Below are 21,884 nucleotides of genomic sequence, written 5' to 3'. Positions count from 1 at the left end.
CCCCCCCCCCCCGTCCCTCCCTCTGATGTGTACTTCAACGGTCCCTGGGAAGAAGGAAGAATGGCGTAATCACAGACCAAGGGTTGTTTCCACAGAGAAACCTTCATTCATATTTTCGTCATATGACTGGCATTGTTTATTGGAAACACTGAATGATATTACACGAAAACCCTGCTTCTCCAATAGATAACGGCAAGTATGGGTAACTATTTTTCCCAAAGCTCATAAACTACTCAAATAAAGGATATTTCTGTTGCAAAAGATGCCCCATTATCTCCATTTAAACTTAGCACTACCCCTTAACAACTGTGAAAACTGTCCTTTTATTTATTCTTTACAAAATATTTTTCCTTCAAAATTTGTAACAGATCAGAGAAAGTGCTCATCAGTAATGACGTTACTCGGAATGAACGTGACTTTTTTCTTTTTTCAGTTCTTAATCTCATCCAACTCAATCCTCCGAGCGATGTTAAAAAAATAAGTCGCTTCAAAACAATCGTGCAACCTTTAAGCTCACACAGTTCTTCAGGCCGGGACACTCCTAAATTCTAATTATTAGAATAGAAGAGACAGAGAAGATTCAAAGTGCCACAGACGGATCCTGTGCACGCTCCACTCCAAGACATGCAATGCATGGTCGTCCTTGAGCTAGTTGTTTGTTTCCACCCATCATATCTTGTGGAATGGAACAGCTGCGTGCCGTCATTTTTTTTACCGGGTTTGTGTGTGTGTGTGTGTGTGTGTGTGTGTGTGTGTGTGTGTGTGTGTGTGAGAGAGAGAGAGAGAGAGAGAGAGAGAGAGACAGGTATCTTGAGCTTTCCATCTAGGGTATGGAATGGAACAGAGAATGAGCTGAGATTAATAACTGTATATTCATACGAACGGGAACCAACTCACGATGCCAGTAATAAAGAAGTGAAACACACATACTCGAAGACAGAAGCTACTTAGAGTGTGAATACTCACTGAGGCGGTGCTTGGTCTGCGCCTCCCGCATGCAGTCCCAGTGCAGCAGCTGATACCACGACGCTCCCTGCAGCTCGGCGCGTGGGTACCCCAGGTGGAACTCTCCGCTGCAAACCAACAAACCATTAATCGTTACAGGGTCAGAAACGCTTTACTCTTTATCATGTCAGAATCTTTATACTTCACCGACAGCATTAAGTTTGGCAACTGCATGATCTATACGAACAGTATGACAATTTGCATCCCTTTACGAAATACTGCACTATTAAATAGTCACATAGTGAAGCGCAAAATTCTGTCTGGTTGGTCGTAGTTTAATATGACGTCGGTACAGAAATTTCGGAAATATTAACTGAAATTCAACTTTCAGCAGTTAATTTACTAAGAAAGATATTGACATGCCTTTTCTGTTTTCCCACAAACGAGTGTAAGAAAGGATTCTTGTCCCCACTGTAACAAAGCTAATGTTTATTATCTAATGAAATTAATATCTAAGGGACTTAGAATCATTATATATTCTTTCTTCGTGATGATTACTGAGTTCTATATCGTACAACGTCTCCTCAATCAGTTGTCATCGCCGGCCAGTGTGGCCGAGCGGTTCTAGGGGCTTCAGTCTGGAACCGCGCGACCACTACGGTCGCAGGTTCGAATCCTGCCTCTGGCATGGATGTGTGTGACGTCCTTAGGTTAGTTAGGTTTAAGTAGTTCTAAGTTGTAGGAGACTGATGACCTCAGATGTTAAGTCCCATAGCGCTCAGAGCCATTTGGACAATTTTCTTTCAATCGTCAACAAGCAGTAGCTGGTCCTTGTGTCCATGGCCCCATGTAATTACGCAGTTGGGCATAAAAATTCGTGTTTGGAGTTATATCACGACTCCTAGTCGTGAACTGCTGGAAAGTGGCATTACATAGCCCCGAATAAAGTCATTAATCCTGGAAATGCAGATTTAGTTTCTTTAATTTCATTCAGTGTCGTCGATGTATCGATTTCTGTCCATAATGAGCGTCTTCATATCTGAATAATGTCCCGTTTCCTAAGAATTCGAGATACTAATCCATTTAATATTCGTATAAAATATAAAAGAGTCGTATTTAATTGTCCATGTGGCATATTTAGAGCGAAAATATATATTTACAATATTATGCCAAGTATGCTTCTAGGACAATCAACTATGATTGTCTTGTATTTCTTATGAATATACAGGGTGACAATTATTGAACTATATGAAATAAAATCGTCACAACTTCTGAACGGTTTGCGCTAGGACTTTCAAACTGCAAGGTTGGCAGCTGGTTATGATGGCAATTAGTATGAGCAAGTGTGGTTTGGTTTAGCGAACCAGCCCACTATCATTTGGTGGGTTGGTCAATAAGCAAAATTTTCGCATTTGGGGGACTGAGAATCCCTATTTCGCGATCGGGAAGTCTCTTCATCCTCAACAGGTGACTGTGTGGTGTGCAATATCCCTTCATGGAATAATCTGTGCGATATTCCTTAATGGTACGGTGACTACCGAACGGTACGAGAAGGTTTTGGAAGATGATTTCATCCCCACTATCCAAAGTGACCCTAATTTCGACAAGATGTGGTTCATGCAAGACGGAGCTCGACCCCATCGAAGCAGGAGAGTGTTTGATGTCCTGGAGGAGCACTTTTGGGACTGCATTCTGGCTACGGGGTACCCAGAGGTCAGTGCATGGGCCTCGATTGGCCGCCATGTTTTCTGGATCTGAACACATGAGACTCCTTTTTGTGGGGCCATATTAAAGAAATGGTGTACAGCAATAAGCCAAAAACCATTGCTGAGATGAAAACATCCATTCAGGAGGCCATCGACAGCATCGATGTTCCGATACTTCAGCGGGTCATGCAGAATTTCGCTGTTCGTCTGCGCCACATCATTGCTAATGATGGCAGGCATATCGAACATGTCTTAACCTAAATTCGAATATCTGTAATGACATTTACATGTTGAATAAAGTGTGTGCATTCCGTAGTTTGCAACTTATTTACCTTTCTTTTCGTGTAGTTCAATAATTGTCACCTGTAGAATGTACCGGGAATCTAAATTCCTAGGAAACAGAACAGTATACTTTTGTTAATAATTTTGTATGGTTTTTACGATTAATGCATACTTGAGCTTCAACTGTTGCAGACTTTATTACATTTTATACTTACACCAGTGTTCTCGTTTTATATATAAGCTTGTCCAATGCCATTCATGTCACCAGCATGTTAGTTGACTTTCGTAGCACATACTGTGTACGACTGGCTATTTGACAGTTCGTTGTTTGTAACTCACCGTACATATCATATACTTCTAGCAACGTCACTCAGTTTTATTGATTCTGTACCAAAGGTATGTTGTGGCTCTTAAGCTTAACTATTTCACTTTTATTTTAACAAACTTGTTTTATTTCTGCTGTTCAGTCCTTGTTAATTTGTTAGACTCGCAGTGCGAATATGGGGAGGAAAACATTTCTATTCATCTCTTGTAGTGCTGTCTTTATCAGTATTCGTGCACAGTGTTGGAAACGGAACTGACTAAAAGCTATGGTTTCGATGTAGTCAAATACTTGTCACAACTAGTATAAGTATTGTGTATAGGGTAAATATTTAATTATTTACATTTATGTCCTGTACAATAGTTTATATCTTTCTGTTTTAATTTCTTTGTTTATGAATATTCAGTTGGTTAATTTGTCCATGTATATTTTTCTATAGCCGGCCGGAGTGGCCGAGCTGTTCCAGGAGCTACAGTCTGGAACCGCAAGACCGCTACGATCGCAGGTTCGAATCCTGCCTCGGTCATGGATGTGTGTGATGTCCTTAGGTTAGTTAGGTTTAAGTAGTTCTCAGTTCTAGGGGACTGATGACCTCGGAAGTTAAGTCCCATAGTGCTCAGAGCCATTTTTTTCTATACTTTATTGTCAAAATCTATTTTGTTTGGTACTTCGGACATGAATAAAGAAAGAAGGCCGGAATCCATGTTTCAGAATGAGCCAGAAATATATTACTTCGTCTAACAAACAACTTGGATACATACTACGGCACTAGGATTAGAGAAATTCAGGCCTATAGGGTGATACAGAAAGTCATTCTTTCCCGGGTACCATTCGTGAATGGAATAGGAATGGGCAGTGCGGCTTGGGAAGGGAATGAGACTGATATACTGTATACCCTCCGCTCCACACGGTACGGTGTACAATCTACAGTTACCACATAGGACAATGGTCGCATTATTATGCGCAAAAATGGAATCGGCCGGTACACTGGAAGCCAAAAAATTAATCTTCGGTAGGTTACGACGAAAAACACTAAAAAATGGCGTGATGAGCATTGTCATCCTTGCAGAGGGAACAATAAATACGGAAAAGTGGATCTGAAGAACAGAAGCGGACCAGGCTAATGTGAACAAAACTCAGAATATTAATTAAAACCAAGGTGCATTTGGAAGGCGAATGGTTTGTTTACTGCAGCGAAATCGTATTTTAAGGGCAAGCCACATCATCGACGGCACAGAAGCTGTCCTCCTCCACGTCTGCAGCGGTACCGCACGCACTGTTGTGACGCCGAGTACCGCCCCGGCCCGACGGAGCGAACCATCTGCCACATACCGAAAACGGCCTCTCTGCATTATTCAAGGCGCCATTTGCCACGTGTACGTGCCGGACGGTTACAAACAGTTCGTCATGTTAAGCTGTCGCATGACTCACGGCCTGCGCAGCGCCACCGAGAGCCGCTATGTGCTATTTCACGAATTCCGTGATTAATACATACGGCCGGAGCTGCCGAGAATAAAAATTGCGACAGGGAGAGGAAGCTTACCAAAAAGGGGCAGTCCGTAGCCCGGCTCCGATATACAATGAGCTTCCCGCTCCACATAAGCGGTATTTGCATCGGAATTATGCGCATACCATTAAAGCTACTTCTGGCCGGTGGAAACGTATCCAGGAAAAATCTTAATTTTCGGAGCGGAGGAATTTACGATTAGCGCGAGCGCCCGGTGACAAGACAATGTGACGCGGGCTGTGAGGTAGTCTCTAATCGTGAGGGCGGGTGACTTATTCGGCTGTCATTGCGCTGGCAATTAGGTCGTTTGTAGCCGCAGCCCTCCACGCTTCATTAACTCCCATTGTTCTGCATCTCCCTGAGCACACTTCGCGTAAATCAAGCGTTATTCCTCAAATATTTCGCTGGCGTCATCTTCGGCGTTTGACTGAACGCCCAAAGTGAGCAAGATCGACTCGATGAGCCATCAGAGATGCACATCGTACGTCCAAAAGTTCCGAGACTGAATTTCTTTCTGGCGTTTAAGAGACGTAAGAGCAGTAACCACGGTGGCAATCTGAACTAACAACTGTAAACAATGTCCATTCCCCAGTATGCTGTGATCAGGCAGTGTTAAGTAGCGCACAATTTCAGTGGAGCGACGTCTCTAAATCAAGTGTTAAAGATGTTCTCCAGGCTGTTTTCAAGACGAGAAAAGTGTATGCGAAGTTTTCTCCGCACACCTTGACGCTCGAAAAAAAAAAAAAAAAAAAAAAAAAATGACGCGTGGACGTGAACGGCGACTTTTCTGGAAAAAATTATCACGGATGACAAGACTTGGTGTTATCAATACGAACCTACCACAAAACAAAAATGTGCAGAAATTCACATAAATTGTCAACGTTTTGACGCCATTCAAGCCAACGTGATGCACGAGTTGAAAAATCTACCAAACAAGGACTTTTCTCGCAGGTTAAAAAGATTGGATGGACATTCTGTCCATTTTACTCCAGCGGTGGCAGACTATGTAGAATACTTGAAACTTTAAAACTACCATCACAACTTTTCTGTCTCCTTTATTAGTCCAGTTTCGAAATTGTTTGGACTGACGGGTAAGTTTTACACGGCAAAAACTTGTCACAAATTTTATTCCTTCAGAGCAGCAGTAGTTTAAAATTTCACCTTAGCCGTCACTTTAAACATGACCAGTTTTTAACGCATGGACTGAACGAACGAAGTCTTTTAATTAATTTAGTCTGTCTCTGGCATTTTTGAATACACGTCAGAAATAAACATTTTCTTGTTTTCACCAATACGTCTTGTTTGTCATAGGTCTGGAGGAACTGGTTCAACAATCAGAAGATGGTTCAAATGGCTCTGAGCGCTATGGGACTTAACATCTGAGCCCATCAGTCCCCTACAACTTAGAACTACTTAAACCTAACTAACCTAAGGACATCACACACATCCATGCCCGAGGCAAGACTCGAACCTGCGACCGTAGCGGTCGCGCGGTTCCAGACTGTAGCGCCTAGAACCGCTCGGCCACAAAGGCCTACCAACGAGAAGAAAGTAGGGACACAGTGCTACAACACAACCGCACCTTGCAAGACACTGTGATGAAGTTCAGCCCAACCTTCCCGGTTTTTTTTTTTTTTTTTTTTTTTTTTGACAGAATAACTTGTTTCTAAGAGTAAACATATTAATGGCTGTAAAACTGAATCGGGTTGAAATAATGACCAGAATGCGTAATAAACAGAGAATGGCTACTACTGTCTATGAGTAATGAATTATTACAATCGCAGACTGATGGCATAGACAAAGAAACGTCTTCGCTCGACTAGCACCAGGCAAGGCGGTGCAGTGGTAAACAACGGGACATATTCGGGTGGATGGCTGTTGAAATCCACATTTGACAGTTCGGTTTCCCTTAATTTCCTGGAATCGCTTAACATAAATGCTGGGATGAGAGGGCACTGACGATTTCCGTTGCGCGGGATTAGCCGAGCGGTCTATGGCGCTGCAGTCCTGGACTGTGCGGCTAGTCCCGGCGGAGGTTCAAGTCCTCCCTCTGGCATGGGAGTGTATATTGGTCTTTAGGATAATTTAGGTTAAGTAGTGTGTAAGCTTAGGGACTGAATACCTTAGCAGTTAAGTCCCATAAGTTTTCACACACATTTGAACGTTTTTTTGACGATTTCCTTCCTCATCCTCCCGTTATGCCACTCTAACGCACCGAAGAGCTGTCAAAAACTATGTGGAAATGCCATATAACCTTCCTTGGCGTGAGTTTGATGGAGTTACAGTGGGACAAGAGGGTACTAGGCCATGCAGCGTTATCACAATGCGATTTGGCCGCCATCACGTACGAACGGACTTAAGGATCTCCAAACTTGGTGCACAGTAGTGGCGACTGTCCGCTGCGAGCTGGGCTGGTTGCTCACACGACGTTGCGTCGGCTCCCACTGTTCAGGCACTGACGGCTAGGAGGTCAAATGTGATGTTGTCTTACATATCCTCATTATCGTGCTAATGCCATCCAGGTAGTTTGTAACTGCTGAGCGACGTAGTGAATAAAAGAAAAGTGCGGAAATGAGGGGAAGAACTGAACAAGTTGCAACATGACGTGCCCGAGGTACAACCTTCCCTTCAAGCAACTCCAAAACCGTATTTCATCAGCATTTCTTTTTCTTTCCTATATTGTAATTTGGGCTGACAGTGTGTAAGGCTAACATTACCGATATCCTTATCAACGATTTACGAGGGGCGTTCGATAAGAAATGCAACACTTTTTTCTGAAAGCATGTTGGTTTTATTCTGGATTCCACTACGTCATGTTATTCCTCACTCTTTTGGCTACAAAACACTATTTTTCAACATACCCTCCGTTCAATGCGAGAGCCTTACGCCATGTTACAGGGAGGTCCTGTACCCCACATGGTACCATTCTACTGGTCGATGTCCGAGCCGACGTCTCGCTGTATAAATAACTTCCCCATCTTCCACGTACTGCTTCCCACGGGCATCCTTCATTAGGTCACACAAATGGAAGTCGGGAAGTGGGTGATCCGGGATGTAGGGTGGATGAGGAAGAGCACTCCACTGACATTTTGTGAGTTTCTCTCAGTTGCATGGACTTGTGTGAGACCAAGCGTTGCCATGGAGAAGGAGCAGTTAGTATTTTCCTTTTTTTTCATTTTTTTATTTATTTTTTATTTTTTATTTTTTTACGACAAACACGCTGATGTCCTTTCTTCAGTTTCCTGAGTAGAGTTTATGGTTGCACCAAAGGGAGTACATCAAACAGAAAAACCCCTTTGGAGCCCCAGAAGACTAGCGCCGTAACTTTACCGGCAGAGCGTGCGGCTCTTAACATTTTCTTCCCAGGAGAGATGGAGTGAGGCCACTCCGTGGATTGCCCTTTTTTCGGTTCGAAGTGCGAACCTATGTTTCATAGCATGTGGCGATCTTCGATAGAAAAACTGTCACGATCAGCCTCGTAACACGCAAGCAATTCCGCAAAGATGGCCCTTCGTTGCTCTTTATGGACTCCGTTAGGCGGAGAGGAACCAGCAGGCACACAATTTCGAGTACTCCAACTGGTGAACGAGTGTGTCAGCACTACCAAGAGAGACTTCCAGTCGTGCAGCGAAGTGTTTGATTGTGATCCGTTGATTACCTCGAGTAAGATTTTTTTTTTGTTGTTGTGGTTTTAGGGCGCACAACTTCAACGGTCATTAGCGCCCAGACTACGTTAGGAATGCACCGCGAGGCACAAGTTTATAACAGCAACTAAAAGGGAAAACACGATAAAAGATCGACAGGCATAGGATTAAAAAAAACAGCATAATTGAATGTCCTTAGACAGGTTGGTCAATTTGATAAAACGAAGAACGCGAGCAGCTGCTCCTGGGTCATCTGCTAAAATGGCATCGAGAGTACATGGCAGGCCAAGATCAAGACGCAGTGTAGTAAAATCCGGACAGGACGTTAAAATGTGGCGGACCGTCAGCAAGTGCCCACATGGGCAGAACGGCGCCGGCGCAGCCGTCAGCAGATGGCGATGGCTGAACCGGCAGTGTCCAATTCGTAACCGGGCCAAGACTACCTCCTCCCGCCGAGAGGGGCCCCTCGAGTAAGAGTGTCCGCACGTTCCAATATTGCAGAAGTCACAACTGTGTGCCGGCGGCCGGCACGCAGATAATCGGACATGTTTGCACGACCTTGTTGCAATGATGACAGACGCCTCGGCCAACGAGTCATGGTGGTTTTGTTCACTGCTAGATCTCCCTAGATATTCTGAAAGTAGCTATGAATAGCTGCGATTCTCTGGTTGTCCTTCGAAAGAAACTGAATGACGGCGGTCTGCTTGGAACGCACCTCGGTTACAGACCCCACTTTAAAGACTATTAGAGCGCCGTCACCTAACGGAACTTCAAGAAACTATAGGGACTGATTCCACGATGTCAAATGTGGTGTCACCGCCAGACACCACACTTGCTAGGTGGTAGCCTTTAAATCGGCCGCGATCCGTTAGTATACGTCGGACCCGCGTGTCGCCACTATCAGTGATTGCAGACCGAGCGCCGCCACACGGTAGGTCTAGAGAGACTTCCTCGCACTCGCCCCAGTTGTACAGCCGACTTTGCTAGCGATGGTTCACTGACAAATTACGCTCTCATTTGCCGAGACGATAGTTAGCATAGCCTTCAGCTACGTCATTTGCTACGACCTAGCAAAGCGCCATTACCAGTTACTATTGAAGCTGTAAAACATGTACCGTCAAGAGCGATGTTCACCATTTACGGATTAAATTTAAGTATTCCAACAGCTACGTCCTTTTTTGCTAAAGTCTAACTTCCTTATCCTGATCCAGACCTCACGCCAGCCTGCGTGAGCTAAAACGCGTGCCTTTCGGCTTCCTCTCATAGTGGGTTGGCTCTCACGCCAATCCACAACATCAAACTAAAAATTCCACCTTTTTCAACCAAAACTGACTGAGAAAAAATGTATTGTATTACTTATTGAACAGTGCTTATACCTAGCAGCATGTGCTTGCCGGTGATCCTTACTTTCCAGAATTTTCTGTCATTATGCGCCTTTTACTGGCGGGCGGTGGATTGTCGTGTCACTTCGACAATGTTTGCAGTAGCGTACGTGAGTCAGAAGTCGTTTTCGATCGAAATCTGCGGAAAGAGTCGCCGAAAATGTGCACGTGAAATTAAAGTGGGAAGTACTTATCAGTAGTGGCGAGGACTATATTTAGACGATATGTAAAGATGAATGAGGAGACGTGAAGTACAGAGTGTTTCGATTAGGTTTGTACTTCACTAACACGAATGGACTGTCGCTTCTTCTGAATAAATGTACATTACAAGTGAACTATATCAGTGTGAATGAGTAGAACAGAGGCGTGTTGTATTGTTTGAAGTTCAATTAACCAAGTAAACGGACATCGTCTTCTGTTACAGAAGATTATCTCATCCTTTCTTTTATGTGACATTTAATTATGGACACGTCACGAACAGTTACGCGCTCGGTTTATTTTCTTTTTCAAAAGCCGTCTGTTGTAAGTAGTTCCTTTCGAAGGTCCGATCGCCAAACATGAAGAATACGATAATATTAGCTACAACTTCTAAGGGACAGCCTATAAGTGTCACAGTTACTACTTTTCAGTTGAAATCATTTGTCAAATACACAAGAACAGTTTTAAAATTTTGAACGACCCAATATTTACATGTGTACTAAATTATTAAAATTGCAATTGTGCAACGAAGGTTTTTAAAACTGGTTGTTGTTTTTTAAAAACACAAATACTGAGGGCATTTTCTCGCTGAAATTCACTAAACTGTAAGGTCCGCATTATAAAATAATAAACTGGGAGTAAGAAGGAATATTAGGGTTTTATTATTAGGTCCCATTGACCACCAAGTCATTAGAGGCGGAGCACCAACTGGGGAAGGGTAGGGAAGGAAATCAATCGTCTTCTTTTCGAAGGAACCGTCCTGGAATATACCGTAGATGATCTGCGAAATCTCGGAAAACTAAACTTAGATGAATGTACTGGAATTGGAACCACCGTTCTCTCGAAAACGAGTCCAGTGTGTTACCACTGCACCTCGTTCGGTTTGAACGGGAGGATTAAGTTGTACTGAGGGAAGTAGGGTGATAATTGTGTTGATACTCAGGGGTGTGTAGTGTGAGTAAATAGGTGGCTAGAGCATAGAATTCGAAATAAAGTTTTCTAGGATGATCATTTATACGTTTATGACCTATCCCTTTTTATCGTGTACCTAATCTTTGGCATAAAGTTCAATTCAGTTACACGTATGTTTCCTAAAATTGAAATTTACACGTATGTTGATGTAGTAATACATATTTACCGAGGTCTTGTTCGTTAGTTCAGTGGAATTCAGGCTACGGGGAGTGCGCAGTATGGTCAAAATTTTATTTAAAGATGGATCGTCTAAATTTTGCAGAGATGTTCAAGTCAGCTGAAGACAAGCTACTTACTACACTTCAGAAAGGCAAAACTCTCGCGTTACAGGTTGTGAAGCAAAACCTTTCCTTAGTCCAAACTATTTCCACGTGCAAACATTGTAGCAGGAACCATAAATTTGAAAAATCAATCTCATGTCTCTGATATTTAATGCCCTTTAAAACGAAATTTTAGAGTTCTTAGAACAAGCACTACAATACCTTTCTCAATCTGCAATGAGGGCATATGTAGTGAATAGGAGTTACTACAATAATCTACTTCTTGCGTAATGCAAATAGTTTGGAAGGTAACTACGATACTGTCCAGATAGCATAATTTACAAAGCCATCATACACGAAATAGCATGGAACATATGTTAAGCATTTACATTTAAGACGTAACTAAGAATGACGAAGATATATGTCGTGTTTTAGTGTTTCAGGAGAATAAATAGTGGTACTGGAAATCACAAGTTGATCCTACTTCTTTTCTTGTCTAATACTTGACGTGGCATTCGCCTGGACTAGAACTTTAATCACATGAAGAATTTCGAATCACACAGTGGCTGCAATTACTCTGTTAAGTGCATTTATAATAATTGGTTGACAGACTGTCCACACAGCGCGGAAAGCCAAGCCTATGACACAGCTACAGCTGCCCCGAGACTGTGTTAAATAAACAAAATTTCCAGTTAATAAGTGTTTTTTTCTTACTCAAATGGCTCTAAGCACAATGGGACTTAACTTCTGAGGTCATCAGTCCCCTAGAACTTAGAACTACTTAAACCTAACTAACCTAAGGACGTCACACACATCCATGCCCGAGGCAGGATTCGAACCTGCGACCGTAGCGGTCGAGCGGTTCCAGACTGTAGCGCCTAGAACGGCTCGGCCACTCCAGCCGGCTTTTCTTACTCATGAAACGAAAATCAAATAACATCAAAGATGATCTTTCTCCATCACTCAGTTATATTTTACAAACAAATGTATTTTACTGTATTTTCGGGAAAATAAGTCATGAAAGCTCATTGTTATGCTATGTTATTCCATTGCTCAAGAAGAATAAATCATAAAATATAAGGTTCCTACATACACACATAACAAACAAATAAATAAATTGTCCTACATAACAATACAAAACGTGTTAAAGCAATAAGAGCACCAATAATAACTGACAGAACGCAACAGAAATGGAGAAGGAAGAGACACTGAAAGCAAATGATTACTACGGAGTAGTAATCTAGTGTCTTGAAAAACGCTTAACAACAAGACGCAAAGTGTGAGCGTGAGAGAATTTGTCACAGCAACCTATAGAAAAATTTTATTGAAACATTTTCAGCATTTATAGCGAACATAACGAAAATTATGATATATTAATCAGAACCAAGATGCAAGAACTATTATCTCCACTAGTCCAACAAGCAAGCTCAAATACTACGCTGTGGGAAGCAAAATTACATATTTCATGTGACCTACCTCACGAGAGGCCATATAGCTGGAACTTCCTCAAAGGAGGCACAAAATAAAATAGGAAATACTTGAAAGTAAGGAACATAAAAAGTATCAGTATATCATATACAGATTTGAGTTAACATTAATTTGCATACATCGACAATATATTTAATCTCTGTATGTTAAACTGTGAAAAATATGCTTATCTCAAACTGTCTACAGACACACGGCAGAATACAAAAAGTATATATTAAACATTATCAGAAAAGAAGTAACGAAAGGTCAACTATTTTTTCCAAGTGAGAGCCTCATGCTGCGAATTGTATAGTAACTTCATAATTATAGAAAAGCTCAATTTTCTGTATGTGCTACAGAATTAATTAATTTTGTTAAACGTTTTTCGACATACAAGGCCATCATTAGATTTTAACTATCATCGTCAAATAAAGTGCAATATTGGTGAACAGCATTGAGAAAGATGGTACACATCAAGAGTGAGGTTCAAGCAAAGAGTAAATGTCACTTTTAACAATGCAGTGGTAATGAAATTAAAAACTTTAAAGTTAAACAGCAAATAAATATAAAGAGACCAACCATAAAAATATTAACACTAGACTCGAAAGAAAGTGCCTCTATAGTAAGTTAAATTAACACTCATAACAAAATAAATTTAATATCTGAGAACTGTTCTGAAGAGTAGCTTGAACTGGTATTACATTTACTGACATTTGTAACATTAGAGTATATGGAATATATAGACGATCACAACAAAATGAATAAATACAGGAGAAATGAGGAATAAACTGGAAGCGACATAGTGGGAAGAGAGTGAAGTTTAGAATAGCGAGATATTGAGCTATGTTTCGTCATTTAATGTTAAATCAGAAGTGTGGGCCACATGCTTGCTGATTTCCAGGGCTTACAACAAATTAAGTTTTTGGTCTTTGTTTGCTATGTTGGAAACACTGGATTGTGGCTCAACACATTCTTAGCATATAAGTAATCATAATTCTGTAACCTCCAGCTACGTTCATGATCAGCAAACCTAGCTGTATGTGTGTTACTCATCAAAATAAACCTTATGACAAGCATGACAAGTAATTTAGTATACACCACTGCTGGCTACTAATTGGGTCTTATCCTTACTATTGAAAATGTGGTGTCACCGCGAGACACCACACATGCTAGGTGGTAGCCTTTAAATCGGCCGCGGTCCGTTAGTATACGTCGGACCCGCGTGCCGCCACTATCAGTGATTGCAGACCGAGCGCCGCCACACGGCAGGTCTAGTCTAAAGAGACTCCCTAGCACTCGCCCAGTTGTACAGCCAACTTTGTTAACGATGGTTCACTGTCTACATACGCTCTCATTTGCAGAGACGACAGTTTAGCATAGCCTTCAGCTACGTCATTTGCTACGACCTAGCAAGGCGCCATATTCAGTTACTATAATTACTATTGTCAAGAATGTATTCTGAACAGATAATATTGTGAATCATGTACCGTCAAGAGCGACGTTCATCATTAATGGATTAAAGTTAAGCATCAAACTAATTACGTCCGCTTTCTGAATTCTCATTCCTTGTCATGTTCCAGACTCACGTCAGTATAGTTCTTCCCTGCGTGAGCTAAAACGCGTGCATTTCGGCCTCCACTCGTAACACGGTGTTGGCTCTTCTGCTAACACAAAAGAAAATATACTGAGCTATGATGTTACTGACATAGTAGGAAATCCTACAGTTTTAGAATTTCATTGTTTTGGATACACTCTCTGACACCTGTTCTTGGATTGTTTATTACTTCCTGTAGCCTTGGAACGAACAGTAGAGAGAGCATAGACGAGGGTATAATTCCAATTTTTGTTTCCTGTGTAACATACGGCCAGTCTGAACAAGATTATAGCTACTGGTTGAGGCAATAAATTTTATTACTTCAAAAAGTTTTTTCAAATCTTCGGACATGTGAACAGATTAAATATGTTGCGCCATTTAGAAGAATGTTGCATGTTTGTGGGTTACTGGGCGTTGTGAGCAAGAAGGCATTGCTGTGTATGTAGTTTCAGTTTGTCTATAAATTTAGAAACAACGTTTCTGTGTACTGGTTACAATGGTTAGATCTCCATTGTGGACAAGTATGTAGATGTTGTGTGTGAACGTGCATATGTGGACAGGCACTACAAGACAGCTCAACATTCTTTTTAATAACCTCAACAATCAACATGTTTATTGTTGCAGTTATTAAAAAGGATGTTGAGCTGTCTTTTAGTGCCTGTTCACATATACACATACACACTCAATATCTACATACCTGAAACAGTTTCTTAATGTTTATACTCAAAGATTATTTATTCAAGAAATGTTGCTCAAAACTCTTTATGAATATTTAAGCCAAAAGAACAATAAGAGGAGACCCCATAACTAAATCGAACTGTTTATATAGAGTTCCTTCGAGCTGAGAACAGTTTAGTGCCAAGCATGTCTGAGTGGCCAATCTCAAGTCATCCACTTTCAGATGGCTGATATTAGACCTGTACATCAGTTTTGTTAGAAAATCAACACATTCTCCTTCTGGCATGCTGGAAAACAAGCTGTAGGTGCCAGAAGATAGTAATTTAGTGCCATGTGAGTTAATTAAACCTATTTTATTTTCAGTGTCAACTGAGTTTTAAACACATACTTTGGTTTCAATTTTGTCTGATTTTTAATTAAAAGTCCAATTTACTTACTGGTTTGTAGGGTGGAGCCTTGAATGAGTATATAAATTGACAGATGGGTACACCTTGATTACGTTGTTTTGGAAGCCCTAGGAGGCAGAGGGTTCATATTTGTTCATAGCGTTGTTTCAAAATTTTAAAAAAACTATTATTTTGCCAGAATTAGTTAAAAATTTAGTCTCATGTTTGAAAAAATTAGCAGAGTCCTTCGGAAGGACTTGGAAGCAATTGGGAGTCAGAAAATCATTGACTTTTTTCAAATTATCAATCTTGTACAAAAGCATAACATTGCTTCCTTTATCTGATTTTGTCGCAAATGCATCTTACTGCTGAAGTTGCTTTTTAAAGACCTTGAGGATCTGGAAATCCATACTCTTTCAGATGTAGCGTTCACCAAAACAATATAATGAAAATTGTACTACATATCCATGTAATACGTACCTATGCATGTACCAGAAAGTGTAGCCAAATTAGTGAAATCCTAAAATTGTAGTATTTCCTATTATGTGAGAAACGCACAGTGCAGTGTATTTTCAATAGTAAAAGTAAGACCCAACACAAGGCAATAGTTGGGTATACAAAATGACTTGCCCTTGTTGTAGTAAGTTTTATGTTGGTCAATCAGTCAAATACATAGCAACTAGGCTGCCTGAACATGAACATAACTGGAGGTTTCAGAATTATGACCACCGAGCGTATTCTGAGCCACAGTCTCATGTCCTCTACACAGCAAACAAAGGCCTAAAATTTAATTTCTTGGAAGCCCTTAATATCGAAAATCATCTGGCCCACAGTCCCAATTTAGCATTAAATCACCAAATACATCTAAATAGTTCCCCTCTCCTAAACTTCATATAATCCTCGAGGTTTTCAAATGCTTCCCACACTGACTGTTCCACTCTATTCCTCCATTTATCCTACATTTATTCATTTTGTGGCGACTGTCTATGTACTCCATATATTCTGTTGATACAAGTGTCAATTCTTTTAATCTGTTTCTGTATCACCTTCCATATATAATGTCTCTTCTAGCTACTCTTCGATACTCTTCTCACATAGTAATTTTATTTTATCAGCACTGTTAATTTAGTTTAAATTGTTACATAGGCACTGTTTTTTCGAGTTTAGTGTTGATGCTTTCTGATTTGTTCGCTTTATATTTACTTAATATTTAATTTTAACACTTTCAGTAGCCTTATCACGTTAATGTCAAAGATGACATTTACCCTGTGTTTGAATCTCATTCTTAATGTGTACCGTCTTATCAATGCTGTTCACGAATATTGTACCTTCTTTGACGATGACAGTCAGTTAAAGTGTAATGATGATTTGTATGTCGAAAATCGGTTAACAAAATACATTAATTATGTAGGAGATACACAGTACTGTGCTTTTCATTTGTAATTGTGAAGATGTTCTAGAAACAATCGATGGGAGAATCAGTTAACGTAACTTCTTAATATCTGGTTTCAGGACACCTACACATTTAATTTATTTACTTACAATGGAATATTGCGATAAGCCAGTGTCCGAAAATATTGCGTTAATGTCTGCAGTCAATGGAGTAGCACTGATGTTACGTCAGTACCATATAAAGGTGGATCGCACCCGCGGAAATGAGACCAGAGCATAAAATTGAAAACGAAAGTCGCTTGCCTTCGTTAAATGACAAGGTATAAGATTTTTCACAAAGCGGAGGTTCCACTGCATCATCTGTTCATAGCCAAAGATAAATAGGGAAGACCTGTGTGAATAACTGACGCTTAACATGGGCTTACTTTCATCGAGAAATCCGCACTGAATGAAAGAAATTTTTACATACTGAGTGATACAAATACTTCCGTCTACATTTTAAAGTTTCTGGACCTTCTTATAAATTAGATATCTGTTGTTTTAATAAAACCGAGTAATATTTAACACCAGGGTTGTGTCGACCAAAGAGTTATCTCTGTTGTGTTGCACAATGAATTGCTTAACCTGTACTGATCTATAAGAAAAACAGGAAATATAACTAAAAAATCCTTAACTGGTACTGGAATCCGGATTCCCGCCACAGTCATTAGCTTCCGTTCACAGTTTGGTAACATAAATTACGAGCAGTTTGAGCGCATAAGTAAATACAGAGAACGAGTAGAATATTTACATTGTGCAATAGTGACGGGGAGATTTAAAATAATAAATGGATTACCATTACGAGTACTTTTCTCCACAAGAAATCGTTGACAAATGTGCTTGAACATATTTTGCAAAAGGCAGATGCTTGAAATGCAGCGTTCGCTGTCTGGCAGCGGCTCTGGGCAAGTTCCTTGAAAGCCGCTCCTGGTCGGCACGGGCTTATATCAAAACTCGCGCAGAAGCGCTACATTCGAATAACAATGAACGTGGGCCATTTCGCAGCGCTGTTTAAATTTCTACCGGCACTGAGTGGGCGGTGGCGACTTCTCGGAAATCCACTGCGCATCAATGTGCGCACGCTAAACTTCACCATAGATATATGCGTCCTTTCCGAATTCCCAAGAGTGCAAAACTATAAAAGTCTTTCTTGAGCTGCTACAGTATTTTGGAACTTAAAATCGGTGGATTCTAAACAAAACAAAAAACTGTCTAGTTTGTTACGCTCATTTCCTCCTTCCAGTCTATGTATGAACAGTTCTCGGAACAATTTCCTGCAGTTCATTTCCAACATTTTCCGAATGCTGGCCAAGTGACCTGTGCTTGCTTACACACTCGTCCATGAAAAAGAGATAGTGCACATTTCTACCAATGCTACGGTATATTTTTGTGAATAAAATTCCTAAGACGGTACTGACTCAATCCACTTTTTATGACTTAGTTTTACAAACAATGTTTTAATCTATCCAGAAATACACCACTCTTGGATGACAGAGAAAACATGTGACGAAGAACAGCATTATTATATGGCACACTGATCTTCATAAGCCAACTTACTAATTTATCATACCTATGCGAATCTTTGCTCATTAGCGACTTATTAATTAAGTTTCCTTCTTGGTTCTTTGTGTGACGTAACTGTCTCGCGACACAAACTTACTAAGTTGTGAATACTAAATTTTGATTCAGTTTGCCTAAAGTTTACAGGAAGTGACAGCAAAATATTTTGCCGCGCGGGATTAGCCGAGCGGTCTGGGGCGCTGCAGTCATGGACTGTGCAGCTGGTCCAGGCGGAGGTTCGAGATCTCCCTCGGGCATGGGTGTGTGTGTTTGTCCTTAGGATAATTTAGGTTAAGTACTGTGTAAGCTTAGGCACTGATGACCTTAGCAGTTAAGTCCCATAAGATTTCACTCACATTTTAACATTTTTATCTACCCACGAATGTTTTTCACTGTATACTGCAATATTGTTGTCATATTCGTCTACTAATTGTATGTCTGATGAATGGTTTTTTTAAATCGATAAATGAGTTAGAAAATTATTCGAAATTGCTTTCGGTATAAAGTCTTTAGTGTACCTCCCGGGTTTGCACCCCATGTTCTAAACCCGATTATTGAATTTATTTTTTTATGTTTTATTGTGTTATTTATCTACTCCTGTCCGTAGAAGGGTACTACACGAATGTTTCTCATCAAGTTAGGGGTTTCAAGGGCGTGGAATTACAACAAGATTTCACAGTGTTATACATTTATTATACTCATATACGACTGTATTGGTTCAAATAGCTCTGAGCACTATGGGACTTAACATCTATGGTCATCAGTCCCCTAGTACTTAGAGCTACTTAAACCTAACTAACCTAAGGACATCACACAACACCCAGTCATCACGAGGCAGAGAAAATCCCTGACCCCGCCGGGAATCGAACCCGGGAACCGACTGTATTGTATTTTGGGGATACAATCTTCTGAAATTCTCATATTCTTATATTTCACTCGTGTGTCATTTCTTATATTATTGCTCTCGTTTTATTCTTATGTTCATTTTTCAGGAAGATTTGGTGCATTACCTTGGACAATACCATCGAACAAACATTGGAATCACAGAAATTCCGAATGACCACGAGCATCACGTGAAGACAGGTTTGTCACTGTGACATTTCTTCGAATGAATCTCACACGAAAAAGAAACGTCGTTAATATTGCTAAAAGAGTCAGATGTTGGCAAAAATCGAGAGGAACTGCGCATAACGGATCATTTTACCGAAAACTGGCGCTTGCAGTGGATTGTGTTCGAAAGGGCAACTAAATTACGCCGAAAATTTTCACCGCCGTTTTTCTCAGAATCGGTCGAGTATCTATGGAGCAGCCGACACAAGTGTTTGCTTAGTTTGACTCCTCTTCCACTTGGTGAAGTTTCTGGGAAATCGTGTTGTGGCACTTGCTGTGCTCTCCTCATGAGACAAATATCTGGATGTAACACTTTGTAGGAATATAAAATGGAATGGAATGATAGTATAAGAGGCGATCAGTTTCCGTCCGAAGTCCACACGAATCCCTTTCCTACACGTCGTTGCTAATATACCGCCATCGGAGTCGCAGTAGGTTGCATGTACGCTGCAGCAACCCAGTTACCGCTCTCCCACCCCCACCCCCTCCCCCCTACAAACGGAAACTTTTTGATCGCCAGTTATATTATATGTACTCAGAGTCGTCGATAAAGCAAATTTCAGACTCTGATGAGGTAAGATACTCGGAAAATGCAGTTAGTCAACAAAGGAGATTTTTTTTACAAAACACTCGTGCGACACATCCTAGAATATTTCTCAAGTGTATGGCGCCCATAGCAGAGGGGAGATACTGGACGTATACAAAGAATGGCACAGATTTTTTTGCGCCGTTTGAGAGTGTAACGGCGATGCTGGAAAACCTGAAGTGGCAGACACTTGAAGATAGACGTCAACAATCTCATGACAGATTACTTAAAAGGATTCAGGAACTATTGTCAAGTTAGGAAACTACAGATATACAACAGTCCCCAACGAATGACTCCCGTATGATCCGTGAAGACGAGACTAGACTGATTACACTTGTCACAGAGGCGCTTAAGCCATCATTCTGTACGCGCTCCATGTTCGAATGGATTTGGAAAAGCCCTAAAAAGTGGTACAGGGAGAAGTTGCAACTGTCACAGTCTTCACAGTGGTTTGTAGAGCATATACACTACCTGGAAAAGAAATTAGAACACCATTTTAGAGATTTACAATTCACTCAAGGTTCATTCTCGCAACAGTGCATGTGGAGTACATGAGATGATTGTATTTAGAGATCAATAGCACATGTTCTGAGGTACTATGTATCGAGCCATGTTGAAACACGTGTAGTGTGACGTAGCCTCCATGTGCGCCAATGCTGCCGCTGCCTCTGACATCCAGTCGATCGGCGAGTATTGTCCTGGATACATTATTCATCTCTTGCGCGACCTATTCACGTAGATCTGTAACAGTTGTTGATTGATGAGTCGCATGAGTACTTTCTCAACCAGTCACATCCGACACGTGCTCGATTGGAGACAAGCCTGAAGATCGTGCAGGCCAGGGAAGTTCCTGCACCTCTTGCAGAGCACGTTGAGTTTCACATGAAGTGTGTGGGCGAGCATTATCGAGTCGGAACAACACATCACCTTCCTGTTTCAAGAACGGCAAAAGAACGAGTCAGACAACATTCTGCAAGTACCGAGCGCTGGTTGGCGTCCTCTCCAGAAACACCAAAGGTGAACGAGAGCTGTAGCTTATCTCACCTCAGACCATGAAATCTGGAGTGGGGCCAGTGTGTCTTGGACGATTGCACTCTACGAGACAGCGCTCACCAGGTCTACACTACTGTCCATTAAAATTGCTACATCAAGAAGAAATGCAGATGATAAACGGGTATTCATTGGACAAATATATTATACTAGAACTGACATGTGGTTACATTTTCACGCAATTGGGGTGCACAGATACTGAGAAATCAGTACCCAGAACAACCACCTCTGGCCGTAATAACGGCCTTGATACGCCTGGGCATTGAGTCAAACAAAGCTTGGATGGCGTGTAAAGGTACAGCTGCCCATGCAGCTTCAACACGATACCACAGTTCATCAACAGTAGTGACTGGCGTATTGTGACGAGCCAGTTGCCCGGCCACCATTGACCAGACGTTTTTAATTGGTGAGAGATCTGGAGAATGTGCTGGCCAGGGCAGCAGTCGAACATTTTCTGTATCCAGAAAGGCCCGTACAGGACCTGCAACATGCGGTCGTGCATTATCCTGCTTAAATGTAGGGTTTCGCAGGGACCGAATGAAGGGTAGAGCCACGGGTCGTAACACATCTGAAATGTAACGTCCACTGTTCAAAGTGCTGTTAATGCGAACAAGACGTGACCGAGACGTGTAACCAATGGCACCCTATACCATCAGGCAGGGTGATACGCCAGCATGGCGATGACGATTACACGCTTCCAATGTGCGTTCACCGCGATGTCGCCAAACACGGATGCGATCATCATGATGCTGTAAACAGAACCTGGATTCACACGAAAAAATGACGTTTTGCCATTCGTGCACC

The 21,884-nt window shown here is 41.3% G+C and overlaps 1 protein-coding gene across 1 annotated transcript in view; it reads right to left on the bottom strand.

The window, feature by feature from the left end:
- The window catches only part of LOC126470977 (neuronal PAS domain-containing protein 4), a 1,201,991-nt gene that overhangs the window by 84,002 nt on the left and 1,096,105 nt on the right, over positions 1–21,884 (bottom strand). Inside the window, exon 7 of the mRNA XM_050099023.1 lies at positions 967–1,073. Within this exon, the coding sequence (XP_049954980.1) occupies positions 967–1,073 (107 nt within the window). The remainder of the gene's footprint in view (positions 1–966; positions 1,074–21,884) is intronic.

This window comes from Schistocerca serialis, chromosome 3, assembly GCF_023864345.2.
Source record: "Schistocerca serialis cubense isolate TAMUIC-IGC-003099 chromosome 3, iqSchSeri2.2, whole genome shotgun sequence".
Taxonomy (NCBI): Eukaryota; Metazoa; Arthropoda; class Insecta; order Orthoptera; family Acrididae; genus Schistocerca; species Schistocerca serialis.
This window is presented reverse-complemented; position numbering and strand designations above follow the sequence as displayed.